General features: G+C 46.9%; 1 protein-coding gene across 1 annotated transcript in view; it reads left to right on the top strand.

The window, feature by feature from the left end:
- ANTXRL (ANTXR like) overlaps positions 1–25,015 on the top strand; it is a 68,202-nt gene that overhangs the window by 26,666 nt on the left and 16,521 nt on the right. Inside the window, exons 10-17 of the mRNA XM_054984196.1 lie at positions 3,099–3,197; positions 4,571–4,640; positions 5,883–5,961; positions 10,968–11,063; positions 12,552–12,590; positions 20,104–20,202; positions 20,939–21,106; positions 21,978–22,058. Of these exons, the coding sequence (XP_054840171.1) occupies positions 3,099–3,197; positions 4,571–4,640; positions 5,883–5,961; positions 10,968–11,063; positions 12,552–12,590; positions 20,104–20,202; positions 20,939–21,106; positions 21,978–22,058 (731 nt within the window). The remainder of the gene's footprint in view (positions 1–3,098; positions 3,198–4,570; positions 4,641–5,882; positions 5,962–10,967; positions 11,064–12,551; positions 12,591–20,103; positions 20,203–20,938; positions 21,107–21,977; positions 22,059–25,015) is intronic.

Here is a 25,015-nt window from a genome sequence, read left to right as displayed (position 1 = left end):
TTGTAACTTCTCCCTCCAATTTCTTCTTAGAAATAAATTATTTTTTGTGTTAAAGAAATAGCTTTTAAACAACTTATTTGGTAACAGTAATGCTATTCCCGTATATAAAATCTGAACGATAGGACAATTTTCTGATGACAATACAGCACTTGTTATAACTTTAAATTTTGATTATACTTAATTGTGTATTATAAACAGTAATACTTCTAATATCCGTAACGTAACAATATAAACTTGAAGTAGTAATATAACTTTCTAATAACAGTAAAACTCTTCTATAACTCTAAACTTTGTTTATAACTAATTATTTGATATAAAATAGTAACACTCTATAATATAGGAACAATAACAATCCCTATTATCAATAAATTTCTGTTTAACTTGAATTCGATTAATAAGCCAAAAGGGGAAAAAAATAAGATGAAAAAAAAATGAAAAAAAAATGGAAGAAACTGAAACTTATCCTATATAACCCTCTATAATTCAAGAGATAAACTTCTCTCCTGAATTACTGGAAAATTCCAGAATATCTGGGTAATTCTAATTTGGAAGCTAATTAAATTACTGTATTTTATAATCTGCCCCCCCGAACCCTTTGTTGATATTTTGATGCTATGAATGGCATTTGTTTCAGTCATTGGAATTAGAGCTTCTATTATTTCTAATGCAGAGTTTGAGACTTCAGTTGTGCCTAATCGGTATCTTGCTTCCTTTTTGTGGAGTTGAAGGATATGATCTCTTTCTTCTGTTAGATATGTTGTCTAACTCCATAGGCAGTTCCAGGTTAATGCTCTGTAACAGGCATAATCCAGTCTCTTGGTCTTCTGCTGTGTAGGTCTCTCCTTGTTGTTTTACTTGGAGTTTAGTAAAGTTTATCCATCTATAGTTGATTTTAGCTTTCCTTAAGGCCTCCGTTACTGGTTTAAGTTCCTTTCTTTTATTTAAAATGTCCTTTGGCAGATCAGTTAACACCAGGATAGAAGCTCCTTTGTATGTAAAGGTGTTTTGTGATCTTGCCACCTCCAAGATTTTTTTTCTTGTTCTCCAATCGGCAAATGTTGCTACAACATCCCTGGGACTTCTCCTTTTGGGATGATTAGGGTAGCCAAGGCGATACGCTTTGGAAATTAGAGGGCTGATGCCCTCTTCTAATTGAAGGCATGTGGCTAGCCAGTTAGAGAGGAAAGAGATTAAATCTGCATTTATTATTTCAGATTCTTCAATCCCTCTAAATTTTAAGTTCTGCTGACAGTTTGCAAGTTCAAGGGTTTGAATTCTATTTTGCATGTGGTCATTCTCTTTTTGTAAGTCTTGCACATCTCTTTGCAAGGCAATGCTAAGATCCATTGCATTTTCAGCTTTTAGCACTGCTTTGTTAATGTCTATTTTAATTTCTGCAATTTGCTCTGTTAAATTGGAAATTTTTTGAAGGATATTAGACTCCATAGCTTGAAGTAAGGCTGGTAAGCTTAAGTCTGATGAAGAGTTACTTACTCTGCTTTCCTCGGCAGCCATTTTGAGTGTGTCTTTTTCAGCTCTGATTTCTGCTGCTGGTGTTTGGGAGACCAGGAAAAAATCTTGAAGCTTTTTAGCAGCCTTACTGTTTGCTTTCTTCTTTTCTGTTGTTTGTTTGTTCATAGCATTCATTTTACAGTTGTTAGGTTGTTTAAAGGGCTCAGGGTGAGACAGAGCTCAGCTTTAGGCGGCCATTTGCTTTTGCTGCGAAGCCACGCCCCTTCCCAACCTCACCATCCTGAGTAGATATAAATGACCTGCCAACATCTTTTGCACACTGTGACACTGAGAGATCTCTGTCTTTTGGCGCTACACCTCTGAAGATGCCAGTCACAGCTGCTGGCGAAACGTCAGGAGCTACAATGCCAAGACCACAGCTATACAGCCCAGAAAATCCACAACAACGTTCACATCCAATTAATTTTTCACATCCAATCATTTAACATACTCTTATAGACAAAAGACCATGTACTAATCAGAAACTGCGGAAAATCTTGTATCTGTCCATAGCTTAGTCCAGTTCCATGGTGTCCTTTCTTTCCATTTGCTAATAAGAGAGGGAGCAGAATATCGCTAGAAAGGCTTGTTGCTGCCTGTCTTCTGCGGGTCAGGGCTTGAAATTTATTTGGTTACTTGATTTATACCTCGCCTTTCTCCTCTCCTCCATTTTATCATCACAACACCCCTGTGAGGTTGGTTAGTCTGCAAGCTTGTATGGCAGAGCAGGAATTTGATCCTGTGTTTCCCAGATCGTAGCCTGCAACTCTTAACTATACGGGCTGTAATGAAATGAAATGCTGGGATAACATTCTTAGTCGCAATGTTGATATTTATCATTGATGCCGTGCCTCAAAAAAGTTAGTTTGTCTGTTTCTGCATTTTCCATTATCTTCGCCATCAGTTCTTCTTCTCGGGGGTATTATTGATCTTTTCCAGAAGGATGCTAATAGAATTCTTGCTGTTGTTACTCTATGAATTATAAAATATTTCTGACCTTTTCTTACCTTTTCCCAATTCTTCTGGTACACAATTTAACAAAAATATCTCAGGTGTAAAAGGAATTGTACACTGTAAAATTTGTTGTAACAGATTATGCCCCATTATCCAGGATTTATGGACTTCTTTACATGTCCACCACACAGGGTTTTTTTTCTGGGAAAAGATGTGGTGGAACTCAGTGGATTGCCCTCGGAGAAAATGGTCACATGGGTGGTGGCCCCGCCCCCTGATCTCCAGACAGAGGGGAGTTTAGATTGCCCTCTGCGCCGCTCAGCTCCCTTAAGCTCCCCTCTGTCTGGAGATCAGGGGGTGGGGCCACCACCCATGTGACCATTTCCAAGAGGTTCCGGAACTCTGTTCCACCGCGTTCCTGTTGAAAAAAAAGCCCTGCCACCACATATGATAAAATGTTCCTGTACTTTCTTTGATGATGGCCCATTCAGTACAGTTGCAAACCGCATCACCGTCTTAATCCCTGGGATAAGGTAGGCATCTCCTCATAGATTAATAGGGAGCGGAGGCTGCCTCTGGCTCTTCCGTGCAGTCCCTGCTTGCTTCTGATCTCAGCATTTTGGTCTTTGCAGAATCCTACCAAGTGGTGGTGAAAGGCAATGGCTTCTATCACGCAAGGAACCCTGAGCAAGTGCTCTGCAGTTTCAAGATCAACAGCACAGTAACACTCAGTAAGTTGGCTGGCTGGAGGATGTCACTTCTGATACGGGCAGAAGGGTAGGCGCACGTCTGCTAGACAGTGCCACGGTGAACAACGAGGGGAAGACTTTTGTGTGTGTGTTTGTCATGGACAGTCTCAGAAGACCAGAGTCTGTTTGGGGGTATACGAGTAAGTGTCCACAATATAGATGGCAATATGGAGATGGCGACCAGAAGTATTCCTGTCCTGTCAGTATTCACTGCAATGTTGGCAGTGGGCTTTACAGGCCACACCTCCCTCCAGGGATCAAGGCCTGGGTCTCTCTCTCATGCAGTTGGTGGCATCCTTCAGCCTCACTTTGCACTGCAGGTGGAGGATCACACGACTGTCTATAAAAAGATAGGAAGCAAAACGTAGGCTCGAAGAATTTTAGCCTTCTTCCTGCCATGCTGGTTTTCTATGCGTCAGAATATATGAAAACGTGTTTCCAGGTGCTGCTTTTGTTACTGGCTTTTCCCTGTGTCCCATTTCCAGACATTGAGCATGTGTAGCTTCTTGGGGAGTGAAGAAAAAAAGCTTTATCTGCTAACCATGGTCATAGATCCAGAGGAGTTAGCCGTGTTAGTCTGTAGTAGCAAAATAGAAAAGAGTCCAGTAGCACTTTTAAGACTAACTCACTTTACTGTAGCATAAGCTTTCGAGAATCACAGTTCTCTTTGTCAGATGCATGGAGGGTAGCCCTCCATGCATCTGATGAAGAGAGCTGTGGTTCTCGAAAGCTTATGCTACAGTAAAGTGGGTCAGTTTTAAAGGAGCTACTGGACTCTTTTCTATTTTATCTGTTAAATATCTGTGTGTCATGTGGATGGAGAGGGCTGAAAAGCTGTCTGCTCTGGCTAGGGTTAGTCACCTACTTCCTGCCTGAATTGGGACACCCCCCCCCCTTTTGTACCTGGCTTTTTGCACATGGACTTCAGAGAAGATTTTGGCCCCCCAACACAAGTTCCCTGGTCCCCAGAAAAAGATCTTCCTAAAGCACTATGAGGGCCAATCTAGAAGAGGCATTAAAGATTCATTATTAGAACTCTGTTCTTTTCAATCTTTGCTAAAAAGCCATTGCGGGAGTGGAAGGCAGTGGTCAAGGGGGCAGTTTAATCCTTTCCCTCGACGTCCTTTTCGGCATTTCAAAGAGACTGATTAGTGTTGGGAAACGGACACCGGGTAGAGAGTTGTGTACTCCTTGCCCAGCACCGTGTTCCTCGTGCCATTTAAGCAAAGCTGGGAGAAGTGAGAGAGCCAGTCGCCAGTCCTTCTCTTCTAGACTGGCCTTTGAGCTGCTTGCCCCAGGTTGCCGGTTCTGTTCTGTGTGTCCAAAATGAGTGATGCTTGCTTGCTTTCCTTCAGATGAAAAGCCGACCGTTGTTCAAGACACGTACTTACTGTGCCCTGCTCCCGTGATGGAAGATGCTGGACAGTGAGTAGATTTTGTTTCCACGTTTAGGATCGAAGCCAAGAGAGTAGCTCAGGACTTTTCCCTAGGTAGTACAGGTTATGGAGAACCTATAGCCTCAGAGTGTCTTTCACTGCTCTGTGCTTTCAGATGATGCAAACGGCTCTTTTGGCAGGGCGTTATTCTCACACCCCCATGGAACATGGCACCTGCATTTGTGGATTGCCTACAGTGGAGAACCTTTCCCACTACCTACTTTATTGTCCATTATATAGTGTACCCAGAGCTAAATTCTTGGCCAGAATCCTATCAGTCACAAACACATATTCTGAAATCGAAAAGATTGTGTTTTTGTTATCTGACACTGATAATCATGTGTCCTATAGAGTCTCTCAGTTTGCACTCGCAGCTGATTCCACACATGTTGGATAATGCACTTCCAATCCTCTTTATAGATCATTTGGAACGGATTTTTTCGTGCGCAGAACAAAAAATCCACCTCAAACAATTGATAAAGTGCATTGAAAGTGCATTATCCAACGTGCGCGGAATCTGCCATTTCGCACATGTTGGATAATGCACTTTCAATGCACTTTAGCTATTGTTTGGAAGTGGATTTTTTGTTTCACACTCGAAAAATTCAATTCCAAATGATCTCTAAAGAGGATTGGAAGTGCATTATCCAACATGTGCGGAATCAGCTATGATCTAAGGTGGTACTGAATGAAATTGTTTCATGTTTCCTGGGTTAGTTTGGCATACTGTACTGTTTTAATTAATTTTCATTAACCTTTACAAACTGTGATAATGGATTGAACTGTTTATTAGTTGATGTTTGGTAAATTGTGACGGCCTATGACTATAGACAATAAACTATTTGGTATTTGGAGAACCTATTGAAACTCCAGTATGGAAATAGGAGACAGCTTCTGGCTTCAGGAGCACAGGCTCGTCTTCCAATGTGCTTCCGCTGGCGGTTCTTGCATTATTTTCCCCGTCCCTGTGAGTTGGGTGGGGCTGAGAGAGCTCTGAGATCTCGGAAGCTAAGCAGGGTCAGTACTTGGATGGGAGACAAATGAGGAAGACTCTGCAGAGGAAGGCACTGGCGAACCACCTCTGCTTCTCATTTTCCCTGACAGCCGCAGCAGGGGTCGCCATAAGTCAGTTGCGCCTTGATGGCACTTTGCCCACACACGCGCACACGCGCATCAGGAGGTGGAAGGTGGCAGCTCTGACAATCCGTTTCTGTTTCCGCTTCTGCTCCAGGGTGGTTTACCTGCAAGTCAGCATGAACAGCGGCCTGACGTTCGTTAGCAGCTCTGTCAGCATCACCAGCACACGTTGCGTAAGTATGTGCTTGATGAAGAGCCAATCAAAAGGGAAGGAAATGGAGGCATTGTAACTCGGAGGCCTGGCCAGGAGGGGAGAGTCTGTTATTCTTTGGACACAGTTGCCGTTCCTGCCCTCTGTGCCATCCAAGCGAGAGGGTATAGGCGATATGGGAAGCCCAGAAAGTCAGGCATGTTGCGGCGCTTGCTCTGTATTTATTTATTTACTTAACTACATTTATATACCTCCTTTCTCCGCAATGGGGACCCAAAGCAGCTTGTGTTATTCTCGGCATCCTCATTTTATCTTCACAACAACCTTGTGAGGTAGGTGAGGCCGAGAGCGCGTGACTGCCCCAAGGCCACCTAGCAAGCTCCCATGATAGAATGGAGATTCAAACCTGGATCTCAAAGATTCTAGTCCAGCATTTTTACCACCGTGCCACTCTGGCTCTCTCTCTCTAGAAGCTGGGGGCCAAGCCTAGAGGCAGATACTGGAGCCAAAGCTGCCTTGGGCTGAGCTGCCGTGGTCCGTCTACCACAGTACGGTTGGCTCTGGCTGGCCGTGGGAGCCTCTCTGCACTCTCATATAGAGCTGCTTCCCTGCCACCAGCTCATTTTAACTAGTGATGCTGCAGGCTGAACCTGGAACCTTTTGCTTGCCAAGCGTATAATCTGCCGCTGAGCTGTGGCCCCTTCCTTGTCCAGTTCTGCAGGTGCCTTGAGAAGGGCTCGCGTCTGGCTGGCTCCTTCTCTTTCAAATACAGAGATGATGGCATGGTAGCATGAGAAACTGTGGCTGTGTTCGTTGGCTAGGAAGGCAGCTGCTCTCTCCCAAGCAACCAAGGGGGGATAGTTTGACCAGTTTTAAGTGTGCTCATCAGCAGATGAGGTTGTCCATTGGCCTTCAAGGTAATATTAATGTTATGCTGGTTCTCACCTTTAAAAGCCCTAAATGGCTTGGGGCCAGGTTGCCCGAAGGACTATGTCCTTCCATACTATTCACCTGCCAGCTGAGATCTGCCTCTCAAACCCTGTTCTCTGTTCTCACCACTTTCAGAGGTGAGGCAGGGGGTAACTGGAGACACGGCATTTTCTGTAGTGGCACCCCGCCTATCAAACGCCCTCCCCCTTGCGGCTTGCCTTTATTTTATTATAGCACCTACTTCACTTCCTTTAAGGCACCAGGTTAAAACGCATATCCCCCTCTAACTTTAAATTAGGAGTTTTCTCTTACCAGCTTTTAAATGATCTACTTTGGTTGTTGGGGGTTTTCCGGGCTGTATCGCCGTGGTCTTGGCATTGTAGTTCCTGACGTTTCGCCAGCAGCTGTGGCTGGCATCTTCAGAGGCATAGCACCAAAAGACAGAGATCTCTCAGTGTCACAGTACTCTCAGTGTCTCAGTGTCACAGATCTACTCTCAGTGTCACAGTGTCACAGATCTACTTTGGCTTAATACATAGTTTTTATGCTGCTTAGGTCCAGTTGCTTGTTTTTATGGGCTTTTTAAAATATCGCGGCTTTGAATTGTGAGCTTCCTCAAGCAGGATTCTGAAGCAGCAGCCTAGAAATATTCCAAACAAACAAATAAATAAGAGGTGCTTTGGAAGAACTTTGCGCTGTACCCCCACCTCCCTTCCACCAAGAGTCAGTTGAGAAAGGGGAGGGGAAGCTGACGATGGGCAGTTGGTGCTTCTGGGGTCACAAGATGACCAGTAGTGAGACTGGGCCTCAGAATAGTTTGTGCCCTTACGAAAACACCATGTGTTCCCAAGACAGTAGCACAAAGAATGGCTCTCTGTTGTTTCCCAGCAGTCTGTAACGGAAGCTGACTGGAAGGCCCACATTGCTGAGAAAGAGGCTGCCCCCCCTTCCTTTCTCATTCACCAAAACAGTCCTCATATGAGGGCCTGGAGAGATCAGAATTCTAACCAGGACATCAGCTAAGGAGTTGATCAATGTAAGGCAGGAGGCTAAATGGCCCAGTCCCCTGAGGATGCCCAGGAAATAACAGCCTGGGAGCCTCATTTGCCCATCAGTAATATGGCAATTACAGTTATTTATTTGTTTACTTACTTCATTTATACCCCAACTTTCTCCGCAATGGGGACCCAATTTGATTGACGTCCTCCACTTTCTTCCAACACGGCAGTTGCAAAGATGGGTAAAAGATGGAGGGAAATTTGTTACTGTGTTTTTGGAAAAAGCAGTAATAGATAGATAGTCTGGGCACAGTTTGTAAAGCATTTGTGGTTTACAAACTGTGTTACAAGAAAGAGTTGATACTGATTTTAAAAAAAGAAAAACAGTTTCCCTGCTCTCTGTAGGATTCAGGGCTTTTTTTCTGGGGAAAGAGGTGGTGGAACTCCATGGGTTGCCCTCGGAGAAAATGGCTGGTGGCCCCGCCCTCTGATCTCCAGACAGAGGGGAGTTTAGATGGCCCTCCGCGCCGCTCAGCAGCGTGGAGGGCAATCTCAACTCCCCCCTGTCTGGAGATCAGGGGGCGGGGCCACCAGCCATGTGACCATTTTCAAGTGGTTCCGGAACTCCGTTCCCCCGCGTTCCAGCTGAAAAAAAGCCCTGTTAGGAGTCCAACCTGTGATGCTGCTTGTGGCTGTTTTGCAGGCTTTGACAGTATGAATTGTCTCTACTTACGGACGTGGCGGTGGGAACGCAAGGGCTCCATTTCCAGATATATCTGTGATCGTGCTGCTCCTGCGTGTTTGTGTGATTGATTGCAGATACTTTGTTTTGCATGCTCAATTTTTAAAAAAAATCATAAGACAGCTTAAAACAGGAAAGCCACTATATGAAGCTCTCGCAGGACAGGCTGCTGTCCCAGCTGAAGGCGAAGAGATGTCTCCCTCCCCTTCTGCTGAACGGCTGGGCTCTAGAAGCTCTGGCGGTAGATCCAGCGCACATACGTTCTGGGAGTTCTCAGCAAAGCGTTGCCCAGATCAGAACAACCTTATCTGTTCGTTGCCTTGCCCAGTAACTCTCACGGGCTCGATTCTTTCCCTTTCTTTCGGCAGCCTCCTTCTGTTCCCCTTTCCCTCTGTTCTTGCCTGGGAATGGCCTCCTTGACTCTCCTCTGCGGGCCCTGCTCTTTCCACAGACAAAGTAAGTGTATCTTTGTGATGCGCTCTCCTCTTTTCCCACTTGGGGGTTCTCTCCCTCTTGGGAGCCCTTCAGCTCTGCCTACACCTACTGCTTTTCTTGGAGCTAATTGCTTTGACACTTTGGGCATTGAAGGGGCGATCCAAATGCAATGGGAACTGTGCAGCAGTTACCAATATTGACAGGCAAACATCCCAGGGAACATTGGTTTATTATTTATTTATTTTATTTGGCTTATATCCTGCCCTCCCCACGAATGGGTTCAGGGCAGCTCCCATCATCAATAAAATACAGTAAGTTAATAATCAACTTTAAAAACACTTAAAACTTTCACTGAAATATTCCAGGTGCCATTATACATAGGCTACTTTAGATGCTGATCAAAAACCTGCATAGGTCATAGCTGTGGGCAGAACGCATAGCCGAGGGCAGTCATAGAAGAGGTGGTGAATAAGGGGGGACACTCACTGGTCTTCAACCAAAGGCCCAGTGGAACATCTCCGTTTTACAGGCCCTGTGGAACTGTAATAGGTCCCACAGGGCCTGGATCTCCAACCCGAAAGTGTTCCACTAGGCTGGGGCCAGGGCAGAAAAAGCCCTGGCCCTGGTGGAGGCCAGACGGATGTCCCTCGGGCTGGGGACCACCAGGAGTTGTTTGTCCGCAGAGTGCATCACTCTTTCTTTGCTAGTGTGTGTGTGGATACACCTGAACACATGAAGCTATCTTATACTGAATCAGACCATTGGCCTTTTGAGATCAGCAGGGCTTTTTTTCAGCTGGAACGCGGTGGAACGGAGTTCCGGAACCTCTTGAAAATGGTCACATGGCTGGTGGCCCCGCCTCCTGATCTCCAGACAGAGGGGAGTTGAGATCGCTGGAGCAGCGCGGAGGGCAATCTAAACTCCCCTCTGTCTGGAGATCAGGGGGCGGGGCCACCAGCCATGTGACCATTTTCTCCGAGGGCCACCCACTGAGTTCCACCACCTCTTTCCCCAGAAAAAAAGCCCTGGAGATCAGTATTGTCTACTCAGATGGGCAGCAGCTCTCAAGAGTCTTAGGTGGAAGTATTTTGCATCGCTAACTTCCCATTCCTTTAACTGGAAATGCTGGGGATTGGACTTGGCAATTTCTGCATGCCATGCAGATGCTGTGTCACTGAGGCACGGCTCTTCCCCACAGTTAACATACAAAAACTGTAGAGTCCAGTAGCTCCTTTAAGACTAACCATCTTTATTGTAGCATAAGCTTTCGAGAACCACAGTACTCTTTGTCAGATGTGTCAGATGAAGAGAGCTGTGGCTCTCAAAAGCTTATGTTATAATAAAGTTGGTTAGTCTTAAAGGGGCTACTGGACTCTTTACAATTTTGCAACTACAGACTAACACGGCTGACTCCTCTGGATCTATGACCATGCAAAAACTGCAGGCATCCAGGCTGGTACTTGATCTAACAGGCTTGGGGAAGGTGCTGAGCTCCTTTACTGCGGTTGTGATTAAATCAGCCCAGAGAGAACCACTGAAAGAGCCAAGCCCTTGCAACTTTGAGCTGAGAACTCAGCAGGATGCAGCACTCGCAATGCTTGATCATGTAAACATACACAGATGAATATATGCCTATATTCATTTCTCAGCCGCCCAAAGATCCCCCTCGCGTGGCTGGCCAAATATATACATCTTCTTCCTCAATAAGGAACAGCTGCTGTTGCAATCATCGGTGGAGTTTGGAAGCCCGCTCTGCCTGAGAAGATATACCTCTGGGCCTGCGCGAACAGAGCGCCTTCCTATTGCGCCTTGGAACTTACTTGCTTTGCCAGGCTGCAGGGAGTTCCTGGAGAGGTCTGTGAAATTGATTGTGACCATACTGACTTCATGTTGTTAACCTGGAAATGTCTGCCTTGCCTGCAGCTCAGCGGAACGGTCCTTTTCATCGCACTTCTAATTCTCCTCCTGCTCCTGGCCTTGGCTCTTCTCTGGTGGTTTTGGCCTCTCTGCTGTACCGTGGTAAGTGTGCAGTTCTGTTTAGCTGGTGGAGATGGGGGATACACTTCTGGGCAGTAGTATATGTGAAAGGGATCTTGGGGTAAGAGTGGACTGTAAACTAAATATGAGTGTCATGTGGTGGCAAAAAAGGCAAACTCAGTCTTGGGTTGTATCAAAAGGGCCATTGTAAACCCGGGAGAAGTGCAGGGGGAAAAAAACAACGGAGTCCAGTTTGGGAGCCAAGAAAGCTAGAGATGCCTTCATCTGCTAATTCCAGCGAATCAAGTGGCTGTTGATGGCACAGGAATAGGACAGGCTATTTGCTTCTTAATCTGTCGGCAACCCTGCTGTTAGGTACATCCATCGATGGGTTAGAAAAGTGGGCAAGCTCAGGGGGTTTATGCACTCTTGACTTATTCCTGATTTTCTTAGCAGCTGCCCCCCAAGCATTGTAATCAGTTTGGATACAATTCTTCTGCACGTCTGCCCTCCCTTTGCATTTTCACAGTTTTGGAGTCGATTTATTTTGTTCTGCACGGTGCCTTAAATAAACAGGATTTTCAAGTGAGGGTGCCGTTATCATCAGTGACATCACTGGAGACGTCGGAACCCCCCCCTTCTCTTTTTGCATGCTTATATCTCTATATTGATATAATGACTGAATTTTTTTAAAATATAAGAAATGGACACATGGGAAGTCTTTGCAAGGGGAAGCCTGAAAGGGGAACAGCAACACCCCCATTCCTAAGTCTGCCCCCCCCACCTACACAGGGGGAACGAAACTTTACACAAGGAGAAAATTGGCTCAAAATCGGCTTCCAGAAAATGATCGGGTTAAAAGTGGTGTCAAAAGAACGGGGGGGGGGGGTTAAAAAAAATAACTGAAAAAACAAAAAACCCAAATCCAAAACTAAAGGCAAAAAAAGTGTGCAGAAATCAGGGGATAAATTGAAGCACTATGGGGCCAGAACCAACAGAGAAAAAAAACCTGTGTGGAAAACCCCTCTGTGAAAACCAGCTGTGGTTTAGATCAGCGATGAATCAATTGTGTTTGTGTGTATGTGGAGAAACGGCCATCACTGTCAGCTTATATTTCGCGGTTATTTCTAAAATGGGATCATGGGCCTTCTTGGTATAAGGCAGCTTCGTGTGTTTGGGGGTCCGGGTTACAATCTGGCATGCAATCTGGCAGGGGGGATTTGGGCCACTCACAAAATATTTTGAGACCAGTTGAGACGGCAGCAACTGCCGACTGGGAAATCCTCGGTTTGGAGAATTGTATGTCTGAGGCAAGCCATTCTCTCTCACATCAAACGCTGCCTAAGTGGGGTTGGAACCACTTCCCGTGTTGCAGTGACTGCCACCAAATGAGATGGGGGGGCAGAGAATGTGATGAGTTCGCTAAGAGGCTTCTCCCAAAGCCAGCTGCTGGCATTTCTTTTTGCAAAGTCCACCTGTACTGAAGACAGGGGAAGTTGGCAGGCAATGACAGCCATGTGTGTCTTTCAGGTCATCAAGGAGCCGCCGCTGCCGCCACCCCCGGAGCCGGTAAGTCACTTGACACATAACACTCGGGCTAGCGGGTGGATGGTAGGATGGCCACAGGGCTGGTTTTGGCGCCTCTCTACATTGGGCAGCAATTGCCTAGATGTGCCTAATGGCTGGTCCAGCGTTGCTCAGTATGACCAGACCAGCTTTGGATTGCCTCGTGCCCCTTCACTGTTCTTTTTGCCTCATTAACCAAAGAGATATGGCTCTAGGCTGATGTGCTTGCCCACTCAAGAAGGAGGGGGGAATCGGGCCCTCTGGGGCGCATGCTTGCGTTCAGTGCTCATCGTGCAGTCCCAGCTTTGTGAACCTGGGCAGTAGAGGCACCCCTTGCCCAAACTCCCCCCAAGTTTGACGGTGTGCTGCAGTGGTTGGAATGTTGGGCTAGGACCAAGGAGAGATCCGGATTCAAATCCCCCACTAAGCCAAAAAACTCCCTGGGAAACCTTGAGCCAGTTGCTTTCTCTCAGTCCAGCCTTCTCTAAAAAGGAGAGGAGGAGAATGGTGTACTCCATCCTCCGTTCCTTGTAGGAAGAGCAGGATCAAAATGCAATAGGTAGATTGAATCTTTTGCTCGCCAAGAAGCTCGTAGTTCACTACGAGTTTTTTTTTCTTTTCTTTACGAGCCCCTACCTTCTCCTTTCATGCAGACCGGGGCTAGTTAGTCGTAGTTGAAATGTGTGTGTGTGTTTACTCCATAGTGATTGCAACAAGTGCTGGGGACATCCCAAATAACAAAAACCTCTTCTTTGCACACTTGTCTCTTCGCTGTTAATGTTTGTTGCCTGCGAAACAGTCATTCTGACCACTGTGTGATTAGTTTTCGCTTGATGCATGGTTTGGGTGTGGGAAGGGCCCCAGGGATCCCACTTGTCCACTACTAGGCCCCCCTTTTGACCCTCCCACCCACATGCTTGTGCATCTGTCAGTTGCCCACTCACACACTCTCCCACCATCTGCAATCACAGCTGCCCACACTGACTGCACACCCTTTCCCAAACGATGGTGGGCGGTGGGTGCAATTAGGGGTGCCATTGCCATGGCCACCAAGAACGCTGATGCTTTGTGCACCACCCACATGCTCTTGTCCAGCAGCGCTAGGCAGCATACGAATCTGGGAACAGAGGAGACAAAGCGCTCACGAGCAGGCAGAGGGAGGGTGTGAGTCAGGCATCAAAGGAGTAGGGAGTCAGCAGCAGTGGGTTCCCCCCGGGTCCTGGCAGCTGCCCCGCTTCGTCATGGGCCGACACTGCCCCTGGCCCTAAGGGCACATTAATCTGGGCCTGGGGTTGGCTCACATGGCCCCACCTCTGGAGCATCCCGAAAGTGGTTGTGGGGGTAGTCTCGATTCCTCCTGCTTCAGGAAGAAGGGCATTTCGGCTGCCACTTCAACAGCTTACACCAGACGAATAGCATGAGAAACCCACAAGAGTCAAAACAGGTTTTCTGGCCACTTGTGAATGATTCTGTCTACATTCCCAGGGCTAGCCAGCAGTTCTGTTCCAGAGGAGCCCAGACCTCTCCAGCCTGCAGAGCGCAGGACAGATTCGGTTCTTTTGGTTATCTTATGAGATCGATAGAGCAGAATGTGAACGTTCTAATTACGGGACACTCTTAAAATACACTCCCCCCAATATCTCCCCAGGAATACAAATAGGGCTTGTCAGTTGGTCATCCGTGACCCTGCTCATCTGATTGCTTGTTCACATTTGATGTTGTCTGCCTCTGGTGTGGTCAGCTGTAGAATTTTTGCACAGTGTATCAGAATTGGTCATGTTCTTGCTTTCAAAAATATTTACATGTTCCAAATAAGATCTTTTGATTCAAAGAAATAATTTGGGAAGTTTGTATCTGTTGGGGGAAAATGTGCATAGAACATAAAAATTAATTCAAGACACAGGATGCATAATTCAGCCTAGAATGAGAATCCCTGGCAGAGGACAGAAAGAAGGCGGAACTGCTCCAGGGCTACTTTGCTTCAGTCTTCTCAAAGGCAGGCATTTAGCAGCGAGTCAGCAGAACAAAACGGCCTGTGTAAGTGGCTCGTGCCCCTCATCTCTAGCTGTGCCCTCCGAGTCATACTGCCACTTTGTATTCTGAAGGCTGAAAGACGTTTTGATCATTTGCTTTATTTATTGAGATATTGCATCCCTGAAAATGGTTGGTTTGGTAACTGCTTTGATAAAGGGGTATCCCGAGCGGGAACTTCTGGCTGGCGAACCCGTCAGCAGTTACTTTCATTGTGAGAATTCGTATGTATTTGCTTATGTTATGAACTATTGAATGGTCAGTGGGCAGTACACCCTAGTGGTTGGAAAATAAACACACAGTTTCAAATAAGCAGTTACTTTCATTGTGAGATATATATGGAATCATAGTCCAGTGGCGTATGTACTTGCTTGTTATAAACTATTGAGTGGTAGTGGGCAGTACACCCTAGTGGTTAGAAGATAAACACACAGTTTCAAATGCTTATGAAATATAAGTTGTGGTACAGTACTGGTGACTAAATAAGTGATTAATTCTTTGACTTGTGACATTATAGTTTACACAGCCAGTAGGCTGCTTAGTTAGTCGGGCACGGTTGATACATTGTTTGCCTCAGTCTTCTCAAAGGCAGGCATTTAGCAGCGAGTCAGCAGAACAAAACGGGAGTGGCTCGTGCCCCTCATCTCTAGCTGTGCCCTCCGAGTCCGGCACCGTCGCAGCAGAACGCAAAAACCAGCCCCTGCAACCAGGATGAGAAAGTTTTCTGGGTTTCTTTGACGTTTCTGCTGCTTGCTGATGGAGCAAGCTAGGTTTAAAATTCAAGATAAAGCTCTGATTCTCTCTTTAGCAGTACAAACCTTAAGTGTGGTCATGTGGTTAAGGGCCAAACAAATGTTTTTCTGATGAGACAGGCCACACAGGCACCGCTGAAGATGGGCAAATGACTCCCCTGGGCCATTTTGGGTGGGGTGAGTCAGGGGGCAGGAGCTCCTTCTCTCCCCACACCATCACCCCAAGCCCAGTTGGCTCCTGGGGACTTTAAAAAATGCCTTTCCCGGTAGCTGTTTTGTGAGTGGGGAAAGTGAGGTGGGCCTGGGGAAGCTGGACCCAACACATCCAAAAACTCATCCAACTGTTGGTGGTCCCTGGCCCAAGGGAGGCCCGCCTGGCCCCAACCAGAGCCAGGGCCTTTTTGGTCCTGGCTCCGAGCTGCTGGAATTCTCTGTCTGAGGAAACCAGGGCCCGGTGGGATTTGTTATCTTTCCGCCGGGCCTGTAAGACAGAGATGTTCCGCCAGGCATATGGTAGAGGCTAGGTTGGGCCCCCACTGGCCACACTAAAGATCTGTCCACCACCCTACATATGAACTGGGGCTTGAAAAGCAGTATTTTATCATTGCCATCTGAAGAGAAGCCATATTGTATTTATTGTATAAAGTTGTTTTAATCTTATTTGTATAACGTTTTATCTGTTTTTAACTGTTATTTATGTAAATTGAAATGTTGTACTCCACCCTGAGCCCGTCTGGTGGGGATGGCTGACTAAAAATCTAATATAATAGTAATAATAACAACAACAACAACAACATGTAGTTTGGCCCTAACTTTCCAAGAGAGGCAGTTTATTTTGTCATATCTGCCAACCGAAGCGGCAGCTGGATACAGCGCATGGTGCTCAGCCCATCTTCTCTGAAAGAATGGCATGTTTGCTTTTGCAGATAAATGTCTCCACCGCGCAATGCTAACATGATGACGGGCAGTAATGTCTACAGAAATAAAGGAAGAGGTGTCACACACCTCCTGGGTGGGCTCTGAGGGAAGCTCTTAGAAGCTTGCGATTCCTCAACGTTCGGTGAAACAGAGGAGCAGTATCAGTGCTTTACCAAAGGACTCTTGATGCGCAGAAGAGTTAGAGCCAAGCTAAAAGTGACGAATGTCCCTTGAACGGCAAGTGAACAGACTCACGTGTATTCCTCCCTGTTCACTTGCGCTCCACTTGTGCTCCGCTTGATCACGTAGCTTGGCCCTGTGACTTCCGCATCAGGAGACGGCAAACTTTAGCAAGTGCGTATGATTTCTGGAGTGCAAGGAGGAACCTGGTTACGGGAGGGACTCTGTGAAAACAGGCATCGACAGCACCTGTGGAACGTGGACCGTTTAAACACAACTCACATTCATCCGGAATGCTGCGGAATGTCGCCAAAAAACCCCCACGGAAGATAGCATCTTCTCGCGTGAGTTTTGCGCGACATTGTGCAAAACTCACGCGAGAAGACACTATCTTCCGCGTTTTTTTCACAACGTTCTGCAGCGTTCCGGATGAAGGTGAGTAGTGTGGAAACGGTCCATGTTCCCAACCCCAGCATGCAATCCACAATGCTTGTTCGGTTCGCTTTCAGCCAGCTTGATGATTTCTTTGGGCTACAGCATAGTTTCCCTGCCCTGGAGAGCAGAGTGGCACATAGGAGAGTGTACGGGGGGGACCCTCTTATGCTCATTCTTGCTAGTGACAGCAAGCAGACGTGCCCAGCAAAATTGGCAGGGTAGCTTCCCCCAAACTTGTAGAAGGTTTTGCGCAGAGAGGATCAAAGGGTACCCCAAAGTCCATGAATGCAGCACATCCTTTAAGACAGATTCATTGCGGCATGATCTTCTGCGGATTAGGGCATTTGGGAAGCAGCTGTTGATCCACAAACAAAATCTGTTCGCCTTTAAGGTGTCAGAAAAACTCATTTTTGTTTTTTCGGATGCAGACTAAGATGGCAGCCCTTCTGGACAAAGTTCAGCGGAAAACGTTCCACCCTTGTAGCTGCGAAGATAGGCTTGAGAGAGTATCGGTCATGCCCAGAGAAAACTCAGCACCCGAGCTGATTATTTACAGTGCCGGGACAAGTAGTTAGCATTCGACGTAGCTACTCACCACTCTCTTCCCAGTAGCAGAAGGGGAATGCATTGCTGTTCCAGGCACAGATTTCGGTGATCTGCCTTGGTTCAGAATCCCCATGTTCTTGTTAGGGACGAGTATCCCTTACCCATTGTGGGAACAGGAAGGTGTGGGTGGGTCTCGGAGGAACTGTCTAACTCTTGCTGGTGGTGTCGATTTGGAGTGCACTGCTGGCTTTTACACAGATTGAACTAAGGGTGGGTTAGGATTTCTGTGTCGGTTTTCAAGAGCATCTGCCCTTGCAGGGTTTTGCCCTTGTTTGCAAAATCATCGGTGCTTCTAAGTTGTTCCTTTAGCACCATCGTCTGCCTTCCCCGTTCCTGACTTTGTTCACAATGCCACTTAATCTGATTGGCTCCGGTGAGGGTGTCGCAGGCGCTTGGAACGAGAATCACCTGGACCTGTCACAGCCAATCAAAGGAAACAGCAGCCTGGGCCAACAAGGCCAACGACGGCCAGGGGTGAAGAAATGAGTCCTGCATAGAAGCAGCAGCAGCTGAAGGCACAAAGCCACCCGGATGCTGGTGACTGACTGGCCTGGCAAATGCAGAACTTCTGTGGCTATGTCAAATGTGCTGCTTGCGAAAGGACTGTTTAGCAACATCAAGCTAGGCAGAGATTTACCCTTCAAACTCCATTCACATCAGTGGGCTCAGAAGGAAACCATGTTTAGGATCGCACTGCAAAGGAGGGGATATTTTATGCAGTTCTGGTTTAGCCTGTGGTGGCTGACACAGGCTTAACATGCTTAAAATCGGTGTGTGGGGAAATCAGAGTAAGAGATCAGCACTGCTGCAAAAACATGCTTAGGAAGACCCAGGAGCTCTGCTGTGTTTGGGACTTCATGTTTTCGGAATTGATTGTTTTTTGCTTTGGTGCCTTCCCCTACCTTTCCCTCCAGTTCTTTCGCCGTTCATGGCTCCCTCTTCAGTAGAGCACTAACCTCTTCAGATAAAAAAAAACTGAATCATCTAGCTCCTTAGATACCACACCCCAGAGCTTTTTTTCTGGGGAAAGATGTGGTGGAACTCAGTGGGTTGCCCTAGGAGAAAATGGTCACATGGCTGGTGGCCCCACCCCCTGATCTCCAGACAGAGGGGAGTTTAGATCGCCCTCCGCACCGCTCGGTGGCACAGAGGGCAATCTCAACTCCCCTCTGTCTGGAGATCTGGGGGCGGGGCCACCAGCCATGTGACCATTTTCAAAATGTTCCGGAACTCCGTTCTACCGCGTTCCAGCTGAAAAAAAGCCCTGCCACAGCCCCGTCTAAGCAAAAACACACTTGGTCCCTATTTTCCCATGTTAGTTTCCATCTTCTTTAAATTTGATGCTCACTCAAAATCATTTGGCCTTTCTACCAAAAGGAAACCAATGTGACTTAGCTTTGTAAACCAGATCAAGGACAGAGAAGAAAAAAGATAGTTTCACAAGGGTGTGATTGGCGTGCACAAAGGCCTCATTCAGCTTTTCACACCTTAAGTGGGTTGCAATCACTGAGAGCTGGCATGGTATAGTGAGTAAGATGTCAGACTAGCACCTAGGACAGCCACGTTCGAATTCCTGCTCTGCCATGGAAGCTCACTGAGAGACCCTGGGCCAATTATAATCTCTCTGCCTGATGTACCTCACATAGGCCGTTCCCACACGGCTTACCTGAACCCGGAACGCTGCGCAACATGCCGAAAAAACCGCGGAAGATCGTGTTTTCTCTCGTGAGTTTTGCGCGATGTTGTGCAACATCGCGCAAAACTCGTGAGAGAAAACGCGATCTTCCGCATTTTTTCCGGCATGCTGCGCAGCGTTCCGGGTTCAGGTAAGCCGTGTGGGAACGGCCATAGTTGTTGTGAGGATAAAGTGGAGGAGGGGAAAATGATATGAAAAGCTGCTTTGTGTCATGATCTGGGAGAAAATAAGAAGAAAAGAGCAAGAGTCCAGTAGCACCTATAAGACTAACAAAATTTGGGGTAGGGTGTGAGCTTTCATGATCTGCAGCTCACTTCTTCAGACCCTACCACAGTGCATACCCTACCACAAATTTTGTTAGTCATATAGGTGCTACTGGACCCTTGCTCTTTTCCACTGCTACACACAGACGAACACGGCTACCCGTCTTGAATCATAATCATAATACACAAAACCATCTCTGGATAAATTCCCTGGACAAAAACGATTAAACATAAATAGTGAAAAAAAGCTGACAAGTGTTCTTTGAAACGCTGTAAAAATGTTTTGATTTGAGTATTGATTGCTTTGCATTCTAGTAGTGCAGCCATACATCGCGTGGCATAATGTACAAAGCATCTCTCCGTTCTGCTTCTCAGCAGCTGGAGGGAATACTGTCGCTTTGTATGCATTCGGCTGCAGAAACATAGCCTTCACTCAAGAGGCACGGAGCTGCCTCTTTCGCTTCCCAGGAACGGGCAGCTGGGCAAACAAGAGACTTCTGTTTGCTGCCAGATGAGGAATGCCAACAGGCAAATCCAGGGAGAAGGATTTCAGACGTCTGCTTGTTGACCGAACCCCAAACTGTTTGCCTTAGAAAACATCTCTCTCTGTCTCTCTCCCCACATCTGCCCCACAGGAGTCAGATGACGAAGACGGACTGCCAAAGAAAAAGTGGCCGACGGTGGACGCGTCTTATTACGGAGGGAGAGGCGTTGGGGGCATCAAGAGAATGGAGGTCCGTTTTCCTGCAGGCACAAATCTACCTTCCCACTTTAGGATGTTCTCTCTGGCAAATATCAGCAAACCTTATAGACACCAAGACTATTGCTAATTAAGACTGAGTCTCCGGCCATGGCCTGTATTCCATGGGGAAATGCTCTACTGACAGCTAATTTGCATAGTGGTTCAGGGTTGTATAAAAGCAGTTGCCAGATGTATTTTAATTAGTTTAGGAAATCCAAGGATTGGTCCTATGATACTGCACTGTCGGTAGGATGGAACCTGACTTGCAGGGGTCATTTCGTAGAGAAAGAGCTGGAGGAACTCATTAGCATAACTCATCAGCATATGCCACACCCCTTGACAGCACCGGAAGTGTGTCATTAGCATAACTGATTTGCATATGCCACACCCCCTGACATCACCTATCCTGGCTGTTTTGGACCCAATCCTGGCCATTCAGGGCTGAAATTGGGCCCAAAATGGCAAAAAGGGGCAGAAAATGGCCAAAAAGGGGCCCCAAATGGTCAGGATCGGGCCACTGCTGAGTGAGAGAGTGATCCACCACCCGTCAGAGGCCTGATCCGGGCCGTTTCGGCCCCAATCCAGGCTGAAATGGGCCCAAAATGGCCGAGAGTCAAGTGGGCAGGGCCTCCTGACATGTGACCTCTTTGGGGAACTGCCGGAACTGTGTTCCGGCACGTTCCCCCTCGAAATGAGCCCTGCTGACTTGTATGTCTCAATATAATCAGGTGCGATGGGGGGACAGAGGATCGACGGAGGAAGGGGCAAAACTGGAGAAGCCCAAAAATGCTGTCATCAAGTTGCCAGAACAAGAATACGAGCCGTGGGAGCCCAAACCAAAGAGACCTCATGTGCAGCAGCTGCCCTCCCAGAGGAAATGGTACACCCCAGTTAAGGTAATGTCTGTGTTTGGCAATGAGGAAGAAAAAAGGAGATACTTTTTCAAGAATGGGATTGCAGCAGAGCCACTGCCGTGCCTCGCTGTGAGCATGTGCCAGGATAAAGGCTGTGTCCCATGTGGACTTGGAAACAAAACTAGTTGGAATAAATTCGGCAGCAATAAGTGTTGCACGTTGTATGCAACTCTTTTTATTTTGTATCAAAATTTTGGAGTATTTCATATCTGTCAGATCATGTTTATGGCAGAGCTGATAACTTGGAGATCATTGATAGACATAAAGGGGCAAAGTTGAATTTGCCCTGCCCCCCCCTTGCCTGGGCACCTGTGGACAAAGCAGTGAGTTGGTCTTTCCACCAGGCTTTCTCCTTTCAGCAGAGGACATCACAGAACTGCTTGTTTATTGTAATGAGAATATCAACATTCATTTGGGCTGTTTTGGATGCACACAATATTTTTTGTGGTATCTGACATCTAACACAGAAGCCAGACTCGCAAGGATTTTAGCAAAGTTTCGTCTCTGAAAGCAGCATTTAGCTCTCTTGGCTGGTCAAGAATGTTCATATGTTGCAAAGGTATTGACACTGTTTGGTCCTGAATGCACTTGAAGCTGAAGTAGACCACATTGGGTAGTAAAATAATGCAACACACACACGACAGTAACTCCTGTCAAAACTAGCCATTTCTATGAAATGGTTTTTCCAACGGCTAGTTTCTTGAGGTCATGCGATAGGCATTGAATGTCAAGGCCAAACTGGCAGCGTATATCAGTTGTGGCTATAGGATGGTTGAACAAGATGGAATTCAGTCCAAATGCAGTTTGCTGTCCTTTTGCAAGTTTGGTGCCTGTCACATGTTTGTCTTTTCAGGGCAAGCTGGATGCCCTGTGGGCTCTGGTGCGGCGGGGGTACGATCAAGTCTCTCTTATGAGACCACGACCAGGGGAGAAGGTAAGGCATCACACAGGTACCCTCTCATGGCACTTCCTGATCAAAAGCCAGCCTCTCTTTCCTTTGTTTTTCTGGTTGGTGTGCTCTCCTGCTCTCTAGTGAATCTGAGGATCTCATTTGGAGTTCCTACCGGTTTTGGAACTTAGATCTTTTCCACGTGGGTGATTTACTCGTCGCCTCAAGGATACGATTCATTTTGGCCACCTGCCTTTTCACACACTGCTTCTAATCCAAGTGTGTATGGGGGGGCATCTTTTTTGCCCACACCACCATGAAATAAAGAGGGTTATGTGGTGAAGTGTGGACAATTCCAGGCTTTTTTTCAGCTGGAACGCGGTGGAACGGAGTTCCGGAACCTCTTGAAAATGGTCACATGGCTGGTGGCCCCGCCCCCTGATCTCCAGACAGAGGGGAGTTTAGAAACTCCCCTCTGTCTGGAGATCAGGGGGCGGGGCCACCAGCCATGTGACCATTTTTGCCAAGGGCAACCCACTGAGTTCCACCACCTCTTTTCCCAGAAAAAAAGCCCTGGTGGACGTCATCATTGTCGGTGACTCCGGTGCCCTCACTTCATCACCATCACCATGTTTTATATTTTTGTGCCTGCCCGGTCGCATTATTACGTCGCCCAGCACTAAGGTGTTAGCAGTGGAAAAAACCAAAAGAGAATTGAAAGCAAAAGGACACCCAACATGACGAGAGTGCAGTGCTGGCACCCCAAACACAGAACTTTTTACCCCCAAAGCATAGATAGTTAATCTTTGAAAAGCTAAAAGGGATCCATGTAACCACAACACAAACTAAGCCTGTCAGTATATTGTTACTATGCACCTTTTTTTGTGAAGAAAACTTAGTAACGTTATAACGACATTCTCAGAGAATTCTAAAGAGTTGGTGAGGTAGGGCTTCCCTTTGCAGAAGCCATGCCAATTCTTCCCCCACAGAGTTAGTTTTTCTTTCAGAGAATTATAACTTTAATCATGTTTTTCAACCGTTTATGTGAGAAAGATCGAGCTAGTAGGCTCAGAATATCCCAACTCCCCTTCCCTGTTGACTCTGCCTTCCTGTCTGAGGAAGCTTATTTTTAAGGACAAGCGTTACATTTTTGTTAAGAGACACCCCCCCCCCCAAATCTTTCAGAGTTTGTTAGTTTTTAAAAAAAAATCTCAAAGGTGCATGCTGCTCAGAGCTGTGCTTTGTAAATTAGCTTGTGACGGTCATCTTGTCTTTTGTCTCCTTTATTTGACTTCTCTTCAGACAGCCTTCTTGGTAACAGCGGTTCAGGCTGGGGTTTCTTCTTCAGTCGGGCAGTCAGTGCAAAGAGTTCCTTCAACCCTCTCTGCCATCTTCCTTTCCAACTTCAATACTCCTTCCACAGTACTTTGTCATCTCATGGTCCAGCCACTTTCCAGGCTGGTTCATTGTACTGCTTTTAGCAGTAAACTCTTGTGTTGTCAACTTACAACTGTTTTGTCAGAATGTGGGCTCCTATTTGGTTTCCTTATTTGACTAGGACTTCCACTTTGCAAAGGGACCACTCCTGCCTTTCGTAATAGCTTTGCCGTGGCTCAGGAACCACGCTGCCCTCCTCCGAACCCTGCTGTTCCTATTAGTTCAAGTGTCTTAAAGTAATCTTACTATCCCTTTCAACTTCTTTCAATGAAACCCCTCATTTGGAGACAATTCCTCTTTAGATTTTTCTGGGCAACTTTCCACTTACATGCGTGTTGAATTTAATAGCACTTGTAACTCTTCCAAGCAGATTTGAAATTGCATCTCCTACTGGATCCTGGACGCCACTCAGGATTAAACCTAAGGCTGCCTCCTCCTTGTCAGTTCCATGACATGTCAGTTTGGTATAGTGGTTAAGAGCAGCAGGACTCTAATCTGGAGAGCCAGGTTTGATTTCCCCACTCCTCTGCTTGAAGCCAGCTGGGTGACCTTGGGTCAGTCACAGCTCTCTCAGGGCACTCTCAGCCCTACCTACCTCACAGCGTGATTGTTGTGGGGATAACGACACACTTTGTAAACTGCTCTGAGTGAGTGTTAAGTTGTCTTGAAGGGCGGTATATAAATTGAATGTTATTATTATGTTACTAGCAACAAAGCTCGTTGTGGGAAAAAATACAACGGGTTCTAGAAAGGGAAGGGCAAGCAGGCGGGCATTCACTCCTCCTCCATCACTGATCCCAGCCGGATGAAGGCGTGGGGGGGGGGGGCAGGCAGAGATGGCCACCTCCGCTGCACCTGATCCTAACCAAGTGAAGAGGGGGCAGGCATTGCCACCTGCTCCGCACCTGATCCCAGCTTGGTGTAGGCAAAGGTGGGCACTGCCACCTGCTCCAGTCCCGATCACAGCTGAATGATGGCAGGGGGCGGACATTGCCACCTGCTCCACTCCTGATCCCAGCTGGGTAAAAGCAGGGGGGGCAGGCACTGCCACCTGCTCTGTGCCTGATCCTGTCCTGGGCTTCTGCTCTCTGGAGGTCTGGCTGCCTCATCAGGGCTTCCCTTCACAGCAGCGCCTTCTGATGGTGCACCAGGGTAGGAAGTGAGTTGTCTTGAATACGCTTAGACTTTTATATAGTAGGATTATAACTGTTGTAAGGCCCAGTTGCTCAGCATGCTGTCTCCTTCGTCATTTACCATACTAGTCTGAGGGGCTCCAGTTTTTACCATATGTTCCCATTGGCAAATTCCCTGTTTGTTTATCTGTGTCTCAAGATCGCCGTCTGAAGTGTGCTCCTTTGGGCAATATCGAGTCCTCCTGCAGGTATTGCCACCCGTACCGATTCTATGAAGGTGTTTATTGTGTTCAAAGATGCCAGACGAAGGCAGAGTTAAACCTGGCTAAGTCTATTGAAGGGCGTTTCTCTTCTTAGGACTGTGCCGCAGATGTTCTGGTTCATGGGGCTGTATGTCCATTCTGAGGTGTAGAGTAAAGCCACCATCCCGAT

Source organism: Eublepharis macularius, chromosome 6, assembly GCF_028583425.1.
Source record: "Eublepharis macularius isolate TG4126 chromosome 6, MPM_Emac_v1.0, whole genome shotgun sequence".
Classification (NCBI taxonomy): Eukaryota; Metazoa; Chordata; class Lepidosauria; order Squamata; family Eublepharidae; genus Eublepharis; species Eublepharis macularius.
This window is presented reverse-complemented; position numbering and strand designations above follow the sequence as displayed.